The 20346-nt window shown below is 36.2% G+C and overlaps 1 protein-coding gene across 1 annotated transcript in view; it reads left to right on the top strand.

Moving 5' to 3' along the window:
• The window catches only part of LOC109112160 (NACHT, LRR and PYD domains-containing protein 12-like), a 56198-nt gene extending 36132 nt beyond the window's left edge, over positions 1–20066 (top strand). The window contains exons 9-13 of the mRNA XM_042754571.1: positions 13650–13823; positions 18134–18239; positions 18632–18640; positions 19017–19254; positions 19624–20066. Coding sequence (XP_042610505.1) covers positions 13650–13823; positions 18134–18239; positions 18632–18640; positions 19017–19254; positions 19624–19625 — 529 coding nt within the window. The 3' untranslated portion in view covers positions 19626–20066. The remainder of the gene's footprint in view (positions 1–13649; positions 13824–18133; positions 18240–18631; positions 18641–19016; positions 19255–19623) is intronic.
• The last annotated feature ends 280 nt before the right edge of the window (positions 20067–20346 follow it).

Here is a 20346-nt window from a genome sequence, read left to right as displayed (position 1 = left end):
GAGTACTCTTATGCTTACCACCTTAGGGAGTGGCGTGCTCAGAAACCACCCTCTGAAGCAAGGGGGATCACTGGCAAGCTTGACCATAAGGGCAGATCATCAGGGAGGTTCACAGAGGGCCTAACAACCTGACTTTACTGTAGCACAGAGCTCTAGTGAGTGAAGTACTCTGCATGACAACTCTCTAAAGTGAGAGGAGTACTAAGTGTACTCAATCCAGTGTGCAGAACAGAACTCAAGGGAGCAAGATACTCAACTTAACAACACTCTAAAACGAGGGGAGCACTCTTATGTTCACTGCCTTAGGGAGCAGCATACACTTAGACAGGGGCAGGGCATATATGTCGAATGTGCTACGAAAAAAACTGTCTGTGCGATGAATACATTTACCACTTTAGCACATGTGCAATACAGTTTTGCATGCTCATAACAAAAGCTGCTTAATAGTGTGAAGTGATTTTGTTGTGCTTGTTTATGTGTGTGAGAGATTGATTATACTTGGTAGTTATGGGTATGCGATATGACAATTTTTGATCGTGGACGATTAAAATGTCTCCACAATCTGCTTTTGAAGAAATATCATAGTATTGTGCTACAGCACACATTCTATCAGATGCAATTCTGGTGTATCCACCGTAATATACTGTACAATGCGACATACTTTACATCAAATGTTAATTTAGCAGTAGAGTTACACTCACTGGACACTACACTTATGCGCAATCACAAAAGTACATTATTTGCATCTGCTTAAACATTTAATTCACGTGCTGTTCTGACATGCGTTTTTTCTGAGCACATATAGCCTAACATTACACATGAAGTGCGCACACACTACACACTATACAACAGCGCCTGATTATTAGACTTAGTTGTCTTTCGTGTCTGATTGATTTTGCATCTAATACTGTCAAAAACATTACTATTTTTAATGTTTTTGAAAGAAGTCTCTTCTGCTCATCAAGCCTGCATTTATTTGATCAAAAATACAGAAAAAACAGTAATATTGTGAAATATTATTACAACTTAAAATAATAGTTTTCTATTTGAATATACTTTAAAAAAAATAATTTATTCCTGTAATGCAAATTACTCATTACTCCAGCCTTCAGTGTCACATGTAACATCCAGTCTATCACATGATCATTTAGAAATCATTCTAATATTCTGATTTATTATGAGTGTTGGAAACAGTTCTGCTGTCTAATATATTTGATGAATAAAAGGTTAAAAAGAACTGCATTTATTCAAAATAAAAAAAAAATTCTAATAATATATATTCTAATAATATATTTTCTTTACTATCACTTTTCATCAATTTAACACATCCTTGCTGAATAAAAGTATTGATTTTTTTTTATTCATCAAGAAAGAAACTAAAAATTACTGACCCCAAATTACTGACCAGTAGTGTATACTATTATTACAAAATATTTATATTTTTAATATATTTGAAAAACATAGCTTCTTCTTCTTTTTTTTTTTTTTACTTTTTATTCATCAAAGTATCCTAAAAAAGTATCATGTTCTGAAAAAATATTAAGCAGCAGAACTGTTTCCAACTTTGATAATGAATCATCATATTAGAATGATTTCTAAAGGATCATGTGATAATGATCCTAAAAATTCAGCTTTGCATCACAGAAATAAATGATAAAGTATAATAAATTTAAAAACAAGTATTTTAAATTGTAACAATATATCACAATATTCATTTTTTTTTCTGTATTTTTGATCAAATAAATGCAGGCTTGATGAGCAGAAGAAACTTCTTTCAAAAACATTAAAAATAGTGATGTTTCCAAACTTTTGACCTGTACTGTGTATATATAATATATATATATATATATATATATATATATATATATATATATATACAAAATTTGACATTGTTCTCTCTTCTGACTTTATCAGTCTCTCTCTTTTTTTTTTTTTTTTTGTGAAAGTCATGGTCATATGATAGCAAGGGAGCACTCAAATAGCAAAAGAAAAACTCCATGATAATGTTTTCATGACTTTCACAAAAGAGAGAGAGAGAGAGACTGATAAAGTCAGAAGAGAGAACAATGTCAAATTTACTGTCACTCCCATAGACACAGTATTAGAAACACCCTCGCATTAATGTTAATTCGTTTTTTGTAATTTGATGCAAAGGTAATATTGTACAAAGTATAGTGTTATAAATGTACATACATTTAAAAAAATAAAATTAAAAACGTAAAAACTTTGGAGGATTTAAGATGCTGATGACCGTTGAAATGCGTTATCACAGTCTTGTGAAAAGGGTCCTTAACAAAGATAAAATAATGACCAGGATTTTTATCTTCGCCCACTTTGACCTAACTGTCTGCCGTTCTTATTTATTTTATATTTTGTTGAGGTGTACGATGTGTTATGTTTCTACACTCTTCCATTTATAGCAAATAAAGAAAAAATTAGCTTGTAGCAGATTGTTTTGTTTAAAACATTTTTGTGATGGTTTGTATTTTTTGTGCTCTTTGGAACATCAATGTCTATTTAAATGTTGATTTTATTTAAACTTGCAAGGACTCATTACATTGATCTGTCTCTCATTATCACCCTATGCTGTGTATGCTCTTCTGTGTCATCCAGAGGAGACAGAGGAGTCCGTTGACAAAGGAATTATTGAATAAAGTCATTATTTTTGTTTTCTTCAATTACAAAAAGTGTTCCCGTCGCTTCTTATAACCCAGATTGCAAATGTGGAAATATTTGCGTAATGCTGCCCAAATGTTCACGCAAAGAAAGAAGGAGTGGTTTCAGTAACCGCTGTTATTGTTGAAGCAGCCATGTCAGGGAGATGTTGTGTGTATCTAGGAGAAAAAAAAACACTTTATTTGGCTTTCCAAAAGTAGATGCATTTAGGACTCTTTAAGATTACTTACAACAGAACAGCAACGCATTTTATGGGCGACCGTTTCATGAACCTAGAAGAGGAGGTCATTCTGACTTTGCTATGACAATCTGGTGCTTCTGAATCAGCTACTGTATGTTTTGTTATTAAAGTATTTGCTATTGACTGTTCAAATGCGTACTTTTGCATGTTGTGTGTGTCTGTGCGTGCGTGTGTGTGTGTGTGTGTGTGTGTGTGAGAGAGAGAGAGATAGACGGGGACACAGAGTGGAGTCAGCTGTCTTAACCGTCCATGGCTTGTGTACTGCAAACACATATGAGCTTCATCACTGTGTCTGTCACGTGACTCTGTTCCCCTTTCGGACTTGAACTGATGGTAAAACTAAGGATATTATTAATGGTGTTTACATTTATTTTGAAAAATGAAGCTCGGGGTTATGGAAAGGGGTGTTACATTTCTGACAAGTGCTTGCGGAGCTCGGCCAATCACAATGCACTGGATCAGTTGGCCAATCATAGCAGACTGCACTGGTCAGAAGTAAGGACTTTATAGAAAATGACGCATTTGAGAGAGGCGGGGCATAGAGGACCTACAATAATGTACAGTATTTGTGAAATATATATATATATATATATATATATATATATATATATATATATATATTAAAGCATTAAAGCATGTAAACATATTCTGTTTCACCAAATACACAAAATAATGATCTTTAAAAAAGCATCATATGACCCCTTTAAAACTCAATTCAGTATTATGTGTATAGTTACTTAATTATGTCATCCTGGGATCACGGACTCGCTCTCTCATTATACAAACAAACTGCTCAGATCACAAAATGGCAAAGATGGCCACTGAGGAAGTGATGTTGTGACTTTTTAAGTTATGTAGACCAATCAGGAGAAAGCAACAATCAGCCTGTAGGAGCCAATCAGATGACTTTTCTTAGGCAGAGCAGAGACACAGAAAGCCCTAACACAAAAGTGAAAGCACAACAACCATAGGGTTGTAACAATTGAGTAACAGTTTGAACTGTCAGTGAAATAATTACATGCTTTGCTCTTTAATTAATTTAATTAGTCGCAAATAATTATATATTACTATTTGCTGAGAAAAAAAATCTAAATGCACCAAATTAACAATTAAAGGATTCATTATTGTTACAGACAGGGGTTCTGAACAGACAACACAAAAAGTGGCCTTTCACAGAGTTAATGTTGTATGTTTTAATTCTCTAGCCTCTGCATCACAAAGGATGGTGTATCCCTTTAAAGCAGGGATCTCCAACACTGCTCCTGGAGAGCCTACCATCCTGCAAACTTCAGTTCCTACCCTCCTCCAACACACCTGTCTGTAATTATAAAGTAGCCCTTAACACCTTGATAAGCTGCTTCAGGTGTGTTTGATTGGGGTTGGAGCTGAAATCTGTAGGACAGTAGCTCTCCAGGAGCAGGGTTGGAGATCCCTGCTTTAAAGGCTGTACATTTTTTGTGTTCCATTTTGCTGCATTTTAATTGTTGTTTTTGCACTAATTTACTTTTATAATTGTGTTTTTTTCTGTTTCTCACTTTAACCATGTCTGTCTGACAACACATTTTATGCAGTTTAAGTCTTTTCACTTTGCATTGAGAAGATGGTTCAACACGGTGAAATAAGAATCTCCTTTATTTATTTTTTTTGGAGTACTTGTACTTTTTTAATGCTTTTAAGCAGCGGAGTACTCTGCATCATGATTCTCTAAAGCGAGAGGAGTACTAAGCATGCTCAACCAACATGCAGAACAGAGCTCTAGGGAGCAAGTTATTAACATTAGGGCTGGGAAAAGAAATCAATGTATTGTGAGTCGAGAAATGATTCAGCATCGATTCTGAGATTTTCCGAATGCATCGCGATTCTTTCTCGAGTCGATTCTGAGCTTAGTTTTGAACAGCAGAGGGCACTGCATGCTTTAGAAACAGCACTACTCTGCTTGTTTCCAAATCCTTACACACACTTGAACCTAAAATAAGTGTTCTGAGCCGAGGTGAAATTACTGACTCAACCGAACGCACAACGCTTCAGCGCTCTTCTTCATGAGCGTTTGAGTATGCGGATGAAAATTAGATTAGTGCGCCATCTGCTGTTAAAATCTAAGCTCAGAAACAATTCCAGAGAGAATCATGTTGCATCCAGAAGACCTCAGAATAGATCCACAAATCGATTCTGCGTTGATTTATCGTCACAGCCCAAGTCAGCATAACGAACCTCTAAGCAAGGGGAGTACCCATATGCTCAACGCCTTAGGGAGCAGCATACTCACAGATGACCTTTTGAAGTGAGAGGAGCACTGCCAAGTTCGACCTTAAGTGCCTCTAGAATGGCAGGAGTATCCTCCAACCTCAATATACTGTATGTTCAAAACAGAGCTCTAGGGAGCACTTACTCAGAATAACGACCCTCTAAAGTGATGTGAGTACTGCCAAGCTGGACCTGAAGGGCATCTTTTCAGGGAGGCTCAAGAGCCCAACAACCTGCAGAACAGAGCACTCAGCATGCCCCCACCCTTAGGGAGTGGTGTACCCAGTATGAAGACCCTCAAAGTGAGGGGAGTACTGCCAACTCAACCTGAAGGGCAGCTTATCATGGAGGCCTACAAGAGCCTAACAACCTAATACAGCCACAGAAGAGAGCTCTGGGGAGAGAGAGTGCTCTAGGGTGCAATGTACTCAACATAGCAACCTTCTAAGTGAGGGAAGAACTGCCAGGCTCAACATTAACAGCAGCAGATCAGGAAGGCTCACAGAGAGCCTAGCAACGTGACATAACTGCAGCACAGAGCTCTAGGCAGCAGAGTGCTCAGCATGACAACTCTCTAAATTTAGAGAAGCACAAGCCACGCAGCACAAGCCATGTGCAGACCAGAGCTCTTGCTAGCAAGCACTCAGCACAACTACTGTCATAAAATGAAGGGAGTGTAATCATGCTCAACACATTAGGGAACAATGTACTCAAGACGACCTCTGAAGTGAGAGGAGTACTGCCAAGCCTATCAACTCAAAACTGCTATCACACCAAGCTTGGCGGGCCAATTGTTTGCATACAGTGATGTACTCATGAAGGACCTTTAGGAACAAGAGGGGAGTACAATCAAACTCCTAGCACGAGGGAGTACAACACACAAGGCAAAATTATATACAGCCAAAGCAAAAACAGTAATAATAAATCACCAAATTAATTAAAACAGCAACACAGTTAATTCATTACACACCGCAATATATTTTTGAAAAATAAAAAAGTATTCAAAGAAGGAATTGTTTTTAGTGGAGTAATAGCTTGAAATTCATTCTACAACCAAGAAGAATAGTAAAAGAAAGCTGATTTTCTTTGCTCTGAATGTACCCCAGGTACTTCCAATTGAGTCCCATTTGATGATCTGGTGATATAATTATTTCTACGTAAGCATAAAACATTAGTAATATAATTTGCAAGCATGCATTGCTGTATTCAAAAACATATGTGATTTCCTTCTTTGTTATAAAGAGGAACAATTTACATTGTTGTATATTGTTGTGGAATCTTTCTGGTTAGAATTAATTGAACAAGCCAACATTTATGTTTTTGATAAAAATCAATTCCATTCTGATACGCTGAAAAGAAAGTTAGATGTGAGGTAAACAGAGTAAGCTTGTTTGATCTGCCTGTCTATGTTATACGCTGTGCAAGTGTGGCACATTTTTTTTTTCTTTCTTTCTTTCTGCCACAACAATAATCCAAATCCATCCATTGTCATTATTTTATTGGTCATAATTTGCCCTGTGAGCCCACTTATTAAAACTGAGATATTATTAAAATTTAGATAACAGCTCTTTTGTTTTCACAAATGCATTTGTGTAATTTAAATATTGTCAGTTTCTTTAGTGTTTTTACTCATGCGCTAAAGATCTCTGGATAATTCTTGGATTCATGGCCAATAACATTTCCATCTCATTACCCCATTGATGACAGCATTTATGATTTCATAGTTTTTAACCATCCTAACCCTATAAAACTTATTCAAAAAAGAAAGCCTAACCCTAGAAAACTACCTTTAAATAAGATGGAGTGACCATTAGTGCTGTTATATAGTCATGTTTTTTTCTTAGATCCCTCTTTTGTCTATCTTTTTTTTTCTGTGTAACAGAATTATTCACAAAAGAAAGGATAGAAGTCCTTCTGGTAGATCATCAGTCTGTTGAAGTTTTTGGTTGTTGCACTGGGTCGTCAGCCTGTGATGGCACTCAAAGGACCTCAAAGTCCCCATGATATGAAGAGGAATATATGGGCTTTGTTGCTTCTCTGCCTCTTCTCAGTGTGGCTTTTGATCGATCCTTTTACATTTTTACATCTCCCAGTGTTCTCTTTGCTTTGCTTTCATTAAAAGTCTCAAGTGAAAGTTTCCCCATTTCCTGCATGAAGTCAGTCTTTTTCATAGTGACCCCTCTGATGTGTCAATTTTAATTGTCGGGGGAGGTGAATTCCCATTAGTCACTCTCTTCTTCTCTCTCTCTCTCTTTTTGTTTCTTGCCACCTTTCTTGGAGTCTGCCTTCTGCTAGACTCACGTAGCCAGATTGAAGGTCTGGAATCTATGGCAGCTTTCATTGGCCAAGGCCCGCCCATGAGGCCGTTTGACCGATATGTCAAACAACCAATCACAGTGCATTTCGTTCATCGTCACCTTTCGAGGCGAAGAAATGTCGCCACAATAACAGATCGGTGTGTAAAACTCTCATACATATTATAAAGATTCTATGCCACAAACTTTAAATATTTCACATACTTTTGAAAATCCAGCATTTAGTTGATCCTGATAAGCACTCGTCGTCACAGTTGTAAACACTAGGCTTTCTTCTTTCGTGAGGGGGTTTGGCGCCACGGTATCTTTGTTTCCAGGCGGAACGCTAAAGAAAGCGACACACAAGTCTCGCGGAAATCCTGTAGAAATCAACCAATCCAATGACGACTTCGACACTCCTGAAGTGTTTACACTTTTGTGTGCCATATGCATCAGACGTTTAGCCAACAATCCGTGGGCGTGACGTCTGAGGCTGAGACTAGCCTTCTGCAGGTGGCTACTGTAATTGGAGCCCATACTAAACCAGTGCTTAATTTGTAAATGAATAATTGCCGGATCCAAAACACTTTATTAATAAAAACATATAAATATATATATATATATACACACTCACCGGCCACTTTATTAGGTACACCTGTTCAATTGCTTGGTAACACAAATTGCTAATCAGCCAATCACATGGTGGCAACCCAATGCATTATGGCATCTAGATGTGGTGAAGACGATTTGCTGAAGTTCAAACCAAGCATCTTAATGGGGAAGAAAGGGGATTTAAGGGACTTTGAACATGGAATGGTTGTTGGTGCCAGACGGGCTGGTTTGAGTATTTCAAAAACTGCTGATCTACTGGGATTTTCATGTACAACCATCTCTAGGGTTTACAGAGAATGGTCCGAAAAAGAGAAAATATCCAGTGAGTGGCAGCTGTGTGGACAAAAATTACTTGTTGATGTCAGAGGTCAGAGGAGAATGGGCAGACTGGTTAGAGATGTTAGAAAGGCAACAGTAACTCAATTAACCACTCATTACAACCAAGGTATGCAGAAAACATCGAACCCTGGAGCAGAAGGGGCTACACAGCAGAAGACCACACCGGGTGCCGCTCCTGTCAGCTAAGAACAGGAAATAGAGGCTACAATTCGCACAGGCTCACCAAAATTGGACAATAGAAGATTGGAAAAAAACGTTGCCTGGTCTGATGAGTCTTGATTTCTGCTGCGACATTCAGATGGTAGGGTCAGAATTTGGTGTAAAGAACATGGAAGCATGGATCCATCCTGCCTTGTCTCAACAGTTCAGGCTGTTGTTGGTGGTGTAATGGTGTGGCGGACAATAATAATAATAAAGTCCAGGAATTAACAACAATTACAGCATTATATCAACATCCACATTAATGTAATATTCTGTGATGCTTGAAAATAATCATGCAATTTTGTAATGTAAATAATGAACACAGCGATATTACGCTAAAGCACAATGTGGTAAATGCAATAGAGTGGGGGAACTATGACGTCACTTTGTAGGCAGATAGGCTGTTAGCATGACACTGGTTCCCTCAACAAAATGCCTATAGGATTTTTCCATAGGCCTTTGTATTATCACAAAAAAAAAAAAGCTCTGTGTTCAGTCATAGTTCATGAAACTTACACGTTTTGTCCATCAAGAAAATCTTCACAAAATAATATAACTTTGATGAAGCTTAAATAAAAGCGCAAGAACATAAAAACTAAACTGAGGCTATAAAGGAACTACAGCACTACGGTCAATCGCCTTTAATGTCACCACCATCCTTGCTGCCCACAACTTTTTCAAACTCATTTTTAACGTGTTCAGTGAAAAGGATTTACTCTGTAAATGAATTTTAATCCACACTACATGAACCTTTTTATATAAACTGGAATAAATACAAGACTAGAGCCAAACTAAAACTGAAATGAGACATTAATAATAAACAGTATTGTGTATAAATGAAATAATCATAACTAAATGACATATAAAAGCATGTATTTCTGTACATTTCGAAATAAGGTGCATTAAAAGTCAATAAATCCTTGATTAATATGAATATTTTAATTAAAAAGGTGTCTCCACGTACTATTTAATACAATTCTAGTGCATTTAATCTATTAAATAACAGCAGAGTGAGCGAGTTTTTGGATATGGTAAGATTAAACTTATTTATTTACTTATCTATATAGTGAATAAAGTACCAAATTTCAGCTTTGTTAGGGTGGGTACACAAAATGTTATTTTATCATTGCTTCTAGGAAATCCTCATATGCTTTCTAATAGCTTCATGTGGTCGTAAACATTTAAATTTTACTTAAAAGTATACTTTTATATACTAGAAAGTGGGCCAATTTAGTCCCAAGGAGTATTGAAACAGTAGACAAGTATACTACTAGAACACTGATATTTGTATACTTGCTACATAAAGTATACTTAAAAATATACTTGAACTTTACTTAATAAAGTATACTTACTTAATAAAGTATACTTAATAAAATAAACTTGAAGTATATTACTTTTTGGTAAGGGTATGCATCGTTAAAGTTTCACTTTCACCGTGACTAAGCCGGAAAATGTGGTGCTTACATGGAATAAACGTAATATGAGTGTACCTTACGAACCTAGAGTCTCCGCAACAGTAGGAAAGCGATAAAACAAGCATCTTCCATCTGAAGAATTGTGTTGCATTTCAGGGCAAAACAAAAAAACATTGTCAATCAACAATAGAGAATGTGGGAAACTATTAGGATGATGAGATGCATTATTAAGATGCATTATTAAGATTATGAGATGCATTATTCGAATGCTTGGCCCCTCCTAGAAGGTGCAACCTCGCACAGCAGAAACAAAAAGTGGGACGGAGGGGGACTTAGGAGGAGGACAAAGGAGTGGAGTTGGGATGGTAACAGGATATGGCGAAGGGCTGGCAGGAAGACGACCAGGGCGGCAAAGACGGAGGGAGGAGCCAGGGAGGGAGGAGCCGAGGCGGAGTCCAGGACTCAGAGGCTGGAGGCGGAGACCAGGCGCTCCAGCCACGACGCCGATGGAGACTGGCTGACCCATGTCGAAACCACACCACTGATGGTGGGCTGAAGGGCTGATAGGAAGCAGCAGTGGTGGAGATGAGGAAGGAGTGATGATAGGATGCAGAAAAGGGAGGCTGGGTGGGAAACCATGACCGACAGTGGATTCTGGGATGGTGTGTGCTGCCCACACACACCAGATCGCTACTCCCAACACTGGAAGCGTGGCAGACAGTGGAATGACCTCTGTGGTCGTCACAGGACAGGCAGATAGTTAAAATGAAGACGGGAGAAGAGGTATGTCCACATATAAATCCTTTTCTTTTAAGTCCAGCGGCAGCTCACCCTCAGCGGTGGTGCAGGAGGCGGGGCTTTCCTCCTCGCCCTCACTCTCCACTGCTACATTCACCATCACATGCACTGTTGCCGGCTCTTGCACCTGGTCGGATGTGATATGAGGCTCTGGCTGTCCGTCCACGGTGGGCTTAGGCATACACTCCACACAGGGGGATGCCAGTTGGGTGAACTAAAGGTGAAACTGGATCTGAACCCACTCCACAAATGTGGCGAAGCTTCCTGGAGGACCTTCCCTGGACAAAATTGCAATAAAGTCCCTAGTCAAACCCAAAAAAGAAGCAACGTTGTTCAGTCCCGAGATGAAGAAAGAGCAGAGGTAGCTATCCGGGTAGTAGGTTCAGTTGGAAATATCAACAAAGTCTCTAGTGTTGTCCCTCAAGGGAGCAATCATCCTGCTCCAGCAGTAGAAGGAGGACAGAGGAGGAATCCATAATTATAAAAACAAAATGGAGTAAAAACGAACAAAAAAAAAATGCCACGTATTTACACTTTTGATGATTGGATCTTCTGTCACGCTACTGTGTAGAAATACATGCACAAAGATGAAGATGAAGGTTAAAGGGTTAATTCACCCAAAAATGAAAATTAGCCTGTATTTTACTCACCCTCAAGCCATTCTAGGTGTATATGACTTTCTTCTTTCAGACAAATCTAATCGGAGTTGTATACAAAAATTGTCCTGGCTCTTCTAAGCTCTATCATTGCAGTGGGCAGGTGTTTCTGTTTAACAGTCCAAAACACGTTAAATAAAGCACGCGCATCCATAATAAAACATGCCTCACATGGCTCCAGGGGGTGAATGAAGGCCTCCTGTAGTGAATTCATGCGTTTTTGTCAGAAAAATATCCATATTTCAAATGGAATAAACACTTTTCTATCACTTCCGCTATCTGTCATATATGGAAGCAGTTCCGGTGGATGACATAGGACATCTGTGTTGCGTGATTAGTGACGAACGCGGAGAGTGAACAAAACCAAACACCGGTCATGAATTAGAAGCACAAAACGAGTATTTGTAAAGAAAAATGTAGGAGGATTTTGATATAAGACAAGAGGAGACTGGTTTTCCTTTGCTAAAGTAAGGAAATTTTGCTTCCTTAAACTTGGGAGACTAGCATATCTCAGAGGCACGGGGGATGCATACGCATATGACAGTCAGTAGAAGTGAGAGAAAAGTGTTTATTACGTTTAAAATATGGATATTTTTCTTACAAAAACGCATGGATTTTCTAGAGGTGGCCTTTATTCATGCCCTGGAGCAGTGTGAGGCATGTTGTATTATGGATGCACACGCTTTATTTAACGTGTTTTGGACTGTTAAATAGAAACACCCGCCCACTACAATGATGGAGCTTTGGATTTTAAAATATTACTCCGATTGGATTCGTCTGAAAGAAGAAAGTCATATACACCTAGGATGGCTAGAGGGTGAGTAAAACAGGCTAATTTTAATTTTTGTGTGAACTAACCCTTTAACAGTCTTTAAAGTCGACATGAAACGGAAGTAGCGATTGTCTTTTTTCCTCTAATGTTGATGTCTATCCAAGTGAAACAGCATCTGAAATGAGAGGGCGGGACTTGATTTCGTCCCTCGAGAATTGATTGGATCCTTTGAATCTGAATGCCAGTTTTCAGTTAGTTGTGGGGGGATTTCTCTTGACTGGATTCACCGCCGACACGTTAGCATGAATATTTTTTTTTTTTAATGAAGAAGATGACGACAAGGACGCTCAACAGCACAAAACATATCTAACAGCGCGCACGAGAGAGAGAGACTGCCTGAATGACTGAGCGCGTCCTCCATCAGGTGAAGTCATATTCATAAAAAAAAAAAAAAAAAAAAAAAAAAAAAGGTTTACGATGTCCTAAGAGTAATGTTGTGGTAATATCCTAATATCCTTTCAATTTTTAAGGTTAGTGTACTCCCCCATGGCTTGCATCAGCACTGGTCAATGCATTGATTTCTATAAAGTGAAGCATCAGCTTCAGTTTTTCTCCCTGTTGTTTATCCCAGCATTTACCCTCACGTCACTAGCTCCTCCCTCGCGCCATAGCTCGTGACTGGAAGAGAAGATGAGTCGTTTTGAGGGGAAGGGGAGGTTAGCGGTTTTGATTAAAGATTACGAGGGCACATGAATTTTAAAAAAAACAATGCAATGCACAGATAAATTATTTATAATAAACACTACAGTATTCCATTAAAAAATAAGAATTTTCCATTTTGATTTCCTCATAAGGTAATCCACACAAGAAAGCCTGGAAACACACGTACTGTATAAAGACATTTAAGACCTGACAAACACTAACTGAACAGACAGGAACTTAAATACACAGGCAAACGAAGATAATTAACAAGACACACCTGAACATAATGACATAATCAGACACTAGGTCAAGGAACACATGAGGGAAGAAAACAGTCTAAAAGTCAATCTGGTGTGACAATAATGAGGCCAGTCATTATCGCTATTTGTTTTGTTTGCTGTGGACCAAGCCACATTTCCTTGCTAAATAAAGTTTGAGATGGATTTGTTGAACCAAGGATTATTTTTTCTTTCACTCACCCGAAATCTACGGAAAGGAGTGTGTTTATCACAAAAAAAATAATAATAAAAAAATTAAATAAATAAATAAATAAAAGAAAAGAAAAAATTATATATTTAAAATAATTTCAAGCTACAACCACATCAGGTATAATTGAAATTACCCATAAGCTTGTATATGATTTTTATTTATTTTTTTATTTTTTTAATTGTCATTAAATTGTGTCATTGTTCTCTACAGGTTGAGTGATTGTGGCATCACAGATGAAGGTTGTGGTGCTCTGACTTCAGCTCTGAGATCAAACCCCTCCCACTTGAGACAACTGAGTCTGTCTGGGAATAAAGTAGGAGATTCTGGAGTCACACTGTTGTCTGCTGTACTGGAGGATCCTCACTGTAAACTGGAGATACTGTGGTAAGATCATATTTGACTCTCACACATGAAACACAATTTAAAGTATGTTTGAAGTCTCTTTCTGCTGCTGTGAGCTCAGCTGATTGAGCTGTAATTGTTTGAACACATGAGCTGCTCCTCAGTAACATGAAACTGCAGGACTGAGAGTCACACTGAAATACACACTTTCACACAAAATCAACATTTCAGTCTCTTGACTTTAAACAGACTTAAGCTCAGCACAAGAATTAATATGGCTGAATGTGACGATTAAATTTCAAAAGGCTATGAATTTATTCAATAAACATGAGCGCTGCACATTTGAAAGTTCGCTGCTGCACTGCTTTGTGTTCTGCCGTTACTGGAGAAACCACACTTTTTCTGCCGCTTCAAAAGCACCTCCTGCTGCTAGAGCTGCTGTTTTTGATCGGACTAATGTGAAAATCAACTCATGTTTTTAACGCTGCAAACATGCAGAGTTGTAAATGTGAACTGGTGAATCAACTAGAAGATAATGAATTATAAAAATGTAAACAACTAAGATAGTAAAATATATTTAATTAATAGTTGTTTACATGAATAATTGATAGTTATCCATGGTTTTACTATAGTAAAAGTGTAGTAACCATGTTTTATTTATTTGTTTATTTTTATTAGTATTATTATTATTATTTTTTTTAGCATATTGACTACCATTTGTATAACCATAGTTTTACTAAAAAATACCGTGGTTAGACTATGGTTAGTGTCAGTGGTGGAAATGGCCAAAATTCACTGGAGGAACTCTAAGTTGGGGTAACTGTTAGATGACATTTCAGATTTTTTTAAATAAAAAAAAACTTTGTAATCTATAACAGGGGCCAATAAGGTTTGCGACTCTCAAACAATCCTTTCAAGACGCTCAGAGATTTCTGCATATGTTTTATTAACTTCATTTGATAACAATTTATAACTAACTGTACAATTTAACAATGTAATTATGGTAGGTTGGCATTAATTAAAACATCAGTGTTTGCATTACCAAAGATCTTATTAATAAATAATTTTCTAAAAACATATCACATAAATAATTACCAATAATCAACTAATTAACATATTTACTATTTCTTTATTCTGTCATGTATTATAAAACAAATCTTTGAATTTGTCAGCCCTTTTACAGCCCTTTTTTATTTAAAATTTGTTTTGATGCAAAGTTAACTGAGTAAAATATTAAAATATGTTGTGAAAATGATGATGGAACAAACTGATGCAGCCCATGTCTCACAACACAAGGTAAATATTTCATTAAAAAAATAATGTAATACAAACATTTTCGTACATTTACATAATTGATAAGGGAAAAAGACATTGTGTAGCTGTGTGTACACACCATGTTCAACTTTCATTTTGTGAACAGTATGCATTTCATTCATTCACCGGACCCAAACACACGTAAGTTTAAAATGCACTCAGTTAACATTTATAGTATAGTAATAATAGCGGTGTATATGTAATTTGCATTTTAAGTGATATTATAAATCTTGTAAACATATATAGAAGATAATATTTGAATTTCTCCAGTTCTCTACACTGGTGTTTAACACAGCCGGAAGTATCTATGCACACACTCGCTAGACTGGAAATCCAAGATGGTGGAGATATGCAACTAGTCCATACAGTTCAGGTTTAATCAAAGTTATTAAGAGTCTCACGCAGACGCAACATGTAGTTTTGTTTGTGTGAAAAAATTACTGACTGCATGATAGGAAACCGAATGTCTTCAGAAAAGTTGAAGCTTCTGTGTAATGGGTAATAAAGGCTTTGTTTACAGAGGTTACCGTGGAAACAGCTCTGTTCTGTAGTTCATAAGCGCCCTCTGCTGTCAAACTGTGGATTTACAAATTCATTCAATCTGCCATATTTTTGTTCAGACCAATGCAAAATTAGACCAGATTTTTGTTGTAAATCTTAACCGGTCGATGGAAAATAGCCTACCTTGTTATCAGAAGTGTTGAGATTTTTAGAATGCACATTAGCTTATGTAGAACTGTTTATGGAGCAAATCAAATTGTATTTATAATTCTGAGTCATCCTTTTATTAAAAAAAAAAAAAAAAAAAAAAAGATTTAAAGGCTGATATGTTATCATTTTATTTTTAAAAATGGTCAAAACTGTATTTGAACATGTAGTACATGTCAGTAGATAATATGTTATGAATATTTTTTGTTATTTTAAAATCTGGCCATAATTTTTTTAAAATGTTTTATTTCACTGTTTAGGTAAATAAAAAGTGCATTGTGCTGCTAATTTTATTTGTTTGCTTTTGTCATAAAACTTGGTAAAATAATTTCAGTGTGTGTATCAGTACTTTTTTAATATTTCCAGCATATTTTAACAAAGCTGTGTATAACTGTTTGGATTGATACATTATTTAAGAGATTTAAGTACTGTATAACATTGGTAGCTCTCAGCCGCTTTCATTTTTAAAAAGTAGCCCCCGAATGAAATAAGGTTGGAGATCCCTGATCTATAACATTAAAATTATTTTATGTTTCCTCTAAACCATATGTTTTTATTATAACGATACTTTTAATTAGTATAATAAGACACAATCAGGAAGCAAAAGTTACCAATTAAATTAAATAAAAAAAAAAAAAAAAATATATATAAAAAAAATAAATATATATAGTATATATATATATATATATATATATATATATATATATATATATGTATGTGTGTGTGTGTGTGTGTGTGTGTGTGTGTGTGTTTGCACTACAGTGGCACAGGAGAGCACAAAAGTGGCATTTAGGAATATTTACAGACTGTTTAATGTGTCTCAGAGGTGGCATTAACAATTTTATGTGATGAATGTTTTAAAATAAGTTCTGAATATAGAATTAAATTATTTAAATAGGTGGTGGTAATTCACTGTCTTTCTAATTGAATCATTCATTCAGTCAATATATTCAAAAAGTTGATTCATTTGGGAATGAAGATTATTGTTATATATTGCGCTACGTTTATGTGCGTAGGCTATTGAATGAATAAAACATAGAAATCCCTTTCATTTCCAAAAAAAAAGTCACGGACCAAGCAAATGCTCCACTCATGTTATGCTCATGCTCACCGCTAAACCAACTCCCGCTCAGATCCCGCTCTGACATAAAAATGTCTCTAATAGGTCTAATTGTTTTGTTTATAATAAACCTCTTTAAAAAAATAAAGTAGGCAGATAATTATGTTTCAGTCAGACATTCTGTGACATTACAGACTATACTTCTTTTTTTTTATTATTATTTAAATTGATTAAAATTAACGAAGCAAGAGTGCCTAAAATGCATTAACTTAAAAGGCATATTTGATTTTTTATTACTTTATTTTCGTGAACATAGCTGCCATTGTTGTGCATTAAGAACATTCAAAACAGTCCTATAAAAACAAACTGGCATTATCATTTACTGGCGTTAATAAAAGAAACACTTTCTAAAGATAAAATAGACAAAAAACACGGGGAAATGCAATCGATTAAAACGTCTCTCAATCTTTACAGCATTTTAGAATTTACTTTTAGAAAACATTAGCTTGGACAAAGTGTCAGGCTTCAGGCTCATGCGGTATGCACGGTACAGTAATCCAGCAGCGGAAAACACTTGCTCAGCTATTGCTTAGCCTATGTCAAAGATTCTCAAACTTGCAAATCATCATGGGGCACTCTGGGTTGAGTGAGCGACACTGAACGTATTGTGCGACCGGAGTGGAATTTTCAGAAAGGCACTCTCCGCAAGAAATATTACCGCTCTGCTTCGCTCACATGCTCTGGTCACCACCCCCAATCCCCCCCGCCACGGCTGAAATGTGAAGGCCATGATCAATAGTTTTGCAACTTTTACATTTAACTTACATTTAAAAATTTAAACTTAAATTTTATAGATCAATGCTACCATAGATAATGCCCTTCCCTGCTTATATGGTATTAATTTTATTTGTTCAGATCTTAAAAAGTCTTAAATTTGAGCTTTAAAATCCTGCAAAAACTCTCTGCTCTTTTTTACAACATTGTTTTAATTGTGTAAAATCACACACAAATCGCTGCCTCATATATGAGTACAGATCTAAATAACACAGTAGGCAATAGTGTCATTCATTTAAAACGGATTTTGCACAAGACATTTTTTTGTACATAAAAAAATACAGACAATTGGCATGTTATATTTATACTGCTTGAATGAGATTTTAGATGTTTTATAATGATGTTTTGTGCACTGTGACTTTCTCTATAATAATGAATTCACTGCTAAACTGATCTGATCTGAGAGAGTGAAGGGTGTGTCATTTTTTCTCTATAGGTTGTGTAATTGTGGCATCACAGATGAAGGTTGTGCTGCTCTGGCTTCAGCTCTGAGGTCAAACCTCTCACACCTGAGAAAACTAAATCTGACTGGGAATAAAGTAGTAAATCCACTAAATCCTCTACCTGATGAACCTGACTATAAACACTATAAACTGGAGAAACATCATCAATATAATATCCACAATACCATGTCTTCATCAACATTAAGATGTGTCCTTTGATGTAAATTTCAAGACTAAAATCAGCTTTTAAAATAAATGTTCAATAAACACACTAAATCACAGCACAAATGACTCTGATGACTGGAGATAAAGTTCATTAATCTCCATCACATCACATGACCTGAAGCTCCAGTTTTTTTGCCCAATAAAAATTTACTGGAGCTTCAGCTGCTTCTGCTTGTTTGTTTAGTACTGATCTTTCAGATGAACATTAGTGTGTAACATAGTGATTCAAAGCCTCTGTGGTTTACTGCAGAGTATAAAAATTGCAGAGGTTTAGTGTTCAACAGACAAGAGTGTGAAAATGTTTAGTTAACAAACTACTACAGTGATATGAATGAATGAAGGTTACAATAACTTTAGGCAAGGCAAGGCAAGTTTATTTATATAGCACATTTCATACACAATGGTAATTCAAAGTGACTTAAATAAAAAAAAACAAAAAATAATCAAGAAAAAAAGAAATCACAAAATAAATAATAAAAATAAAAATAAAACAACAAACACCAAAAATCTATAATAAAAAAGGCACTTCAGCTTCAAACATTATCGACCCTCAGAATATTTAAAACAGAGGTGTTTATTAATTTACTCCTGTCAGCAGCAGTCTGTGTCAATGCTTGTCATTATAACTCCTCTCCTGCTCTGAAACTAGAGTCAATAACAAACTACACAAACTTGAAATATGATTCTTATTGTGTCATTGTTCTTTACAGGTTGAGTAATTGTGGTGTCACAGATGAAGGTTGTGCTGCTCTGGCTTCAGCTCTGAGATCAAACCCCTCACACCTGAGAGAACTGGATCTGTCTGACAATAAACTAGGAAAATCAGGAGTGAAGTCACTCTCTGAACTGAAGGATGATCCAGATTATAAACTGGAGACATTATACTATTGTGAGTGTATTTTTGCTTAAAGCTTCTAAATTGACCAAAGTATAATAAAAGATCTCATGTGTGTAATTGGAGAATATAAAATAACAATTCAGCTCCACTTTAGTCTCTGTACTTTAAACTGTTTAATTCTGTAATGCGACTGATCTATGAATATATGAATATTTTCATCTCTTCCAGTGTTTCTGTGTGTTAATGATAAAGAGAGAGCTGTTGATCATTTGCTGTTATTAATCTATGATCAGTTGTTCATTCATATCTCTGGCTATAATATGAATATAATGTGTTTTTTTCTGAGCTGTATGTGCTGATGTGAGTTGACAGCAGTAATGTCTCATACTCGTATGTGAATGTCTGTGTGTTTTATTGTAGGACTCTCGGTATTCAGACGTCAGTACAGTTTCCTCAGGATCAGCTGCTGGTGAATAAGGAGCTGCTACAGAGACGTCACAGTCACACAATCACCAGAGACTGAAGACTTTTATGTGTGTTGTCTTTCACTGTCTTGTTTTATAGGTAATGGCCCATGAAACAGAGTCCAGAAAATGAGCAATTTGGAATCATGTTGGATTTACTAAATAATGACTATATTGTAGATGCTGTAACACTCAATACACACTGCAAACAATGCTAATTTATTGTGCAATATGGACAACTTTGATCAGGGGTGTCTAAACTAGAAGGCCACTTTCCTGAAGAGTTTAGCTCCAACCCTAATTAAACACACCTGAACCAACTACATTTACACTTAGTCATATATATAATACACTCTCATAAGCGCGCACACACACACACACACAAAGAAAAGCAATTAGATAGAACAGAAAAAAACAGAAAGTTAGTTTTTTTTTGTTGTTGTTGTTTTTTTAAAAGAAGACAAATAGATAAAGTAGAATTAAAATAGAATAGAAAGTGCTAGAGTTAGAGGATCAAATAAAGATGGAACAGATGTGTTTTTAGTCGTTTCTTGAAGATGGCTAAAGACTCAGGTCAGGTCATTCCACCAGGAGGGAACAGTTAATGAAATAGTCAGTGAAAGTGATTTTGTGCCTCTTTGAGATGGCACATTAATACGCCATTCATTTGCAGAATGCA

This window comes from Cyprinus carpio, unplaced genomic scaffold, assembly GCF_018340385.1.
Source record: "Cyprinus carpio isolate SPL01 unplaced genomic scaffold, ASM1834038v1 S000006546, whole genome shotgun sequence".
NCBI lineage: Eukaryota > Metazoa > Chordata > Actinopteri > Cypriniformes > Cyprinidae > Cyprinus > Cyprinus carpio.
This window is presented reverse-complemented; position numbering and strand designations above follow the sequence as displayed.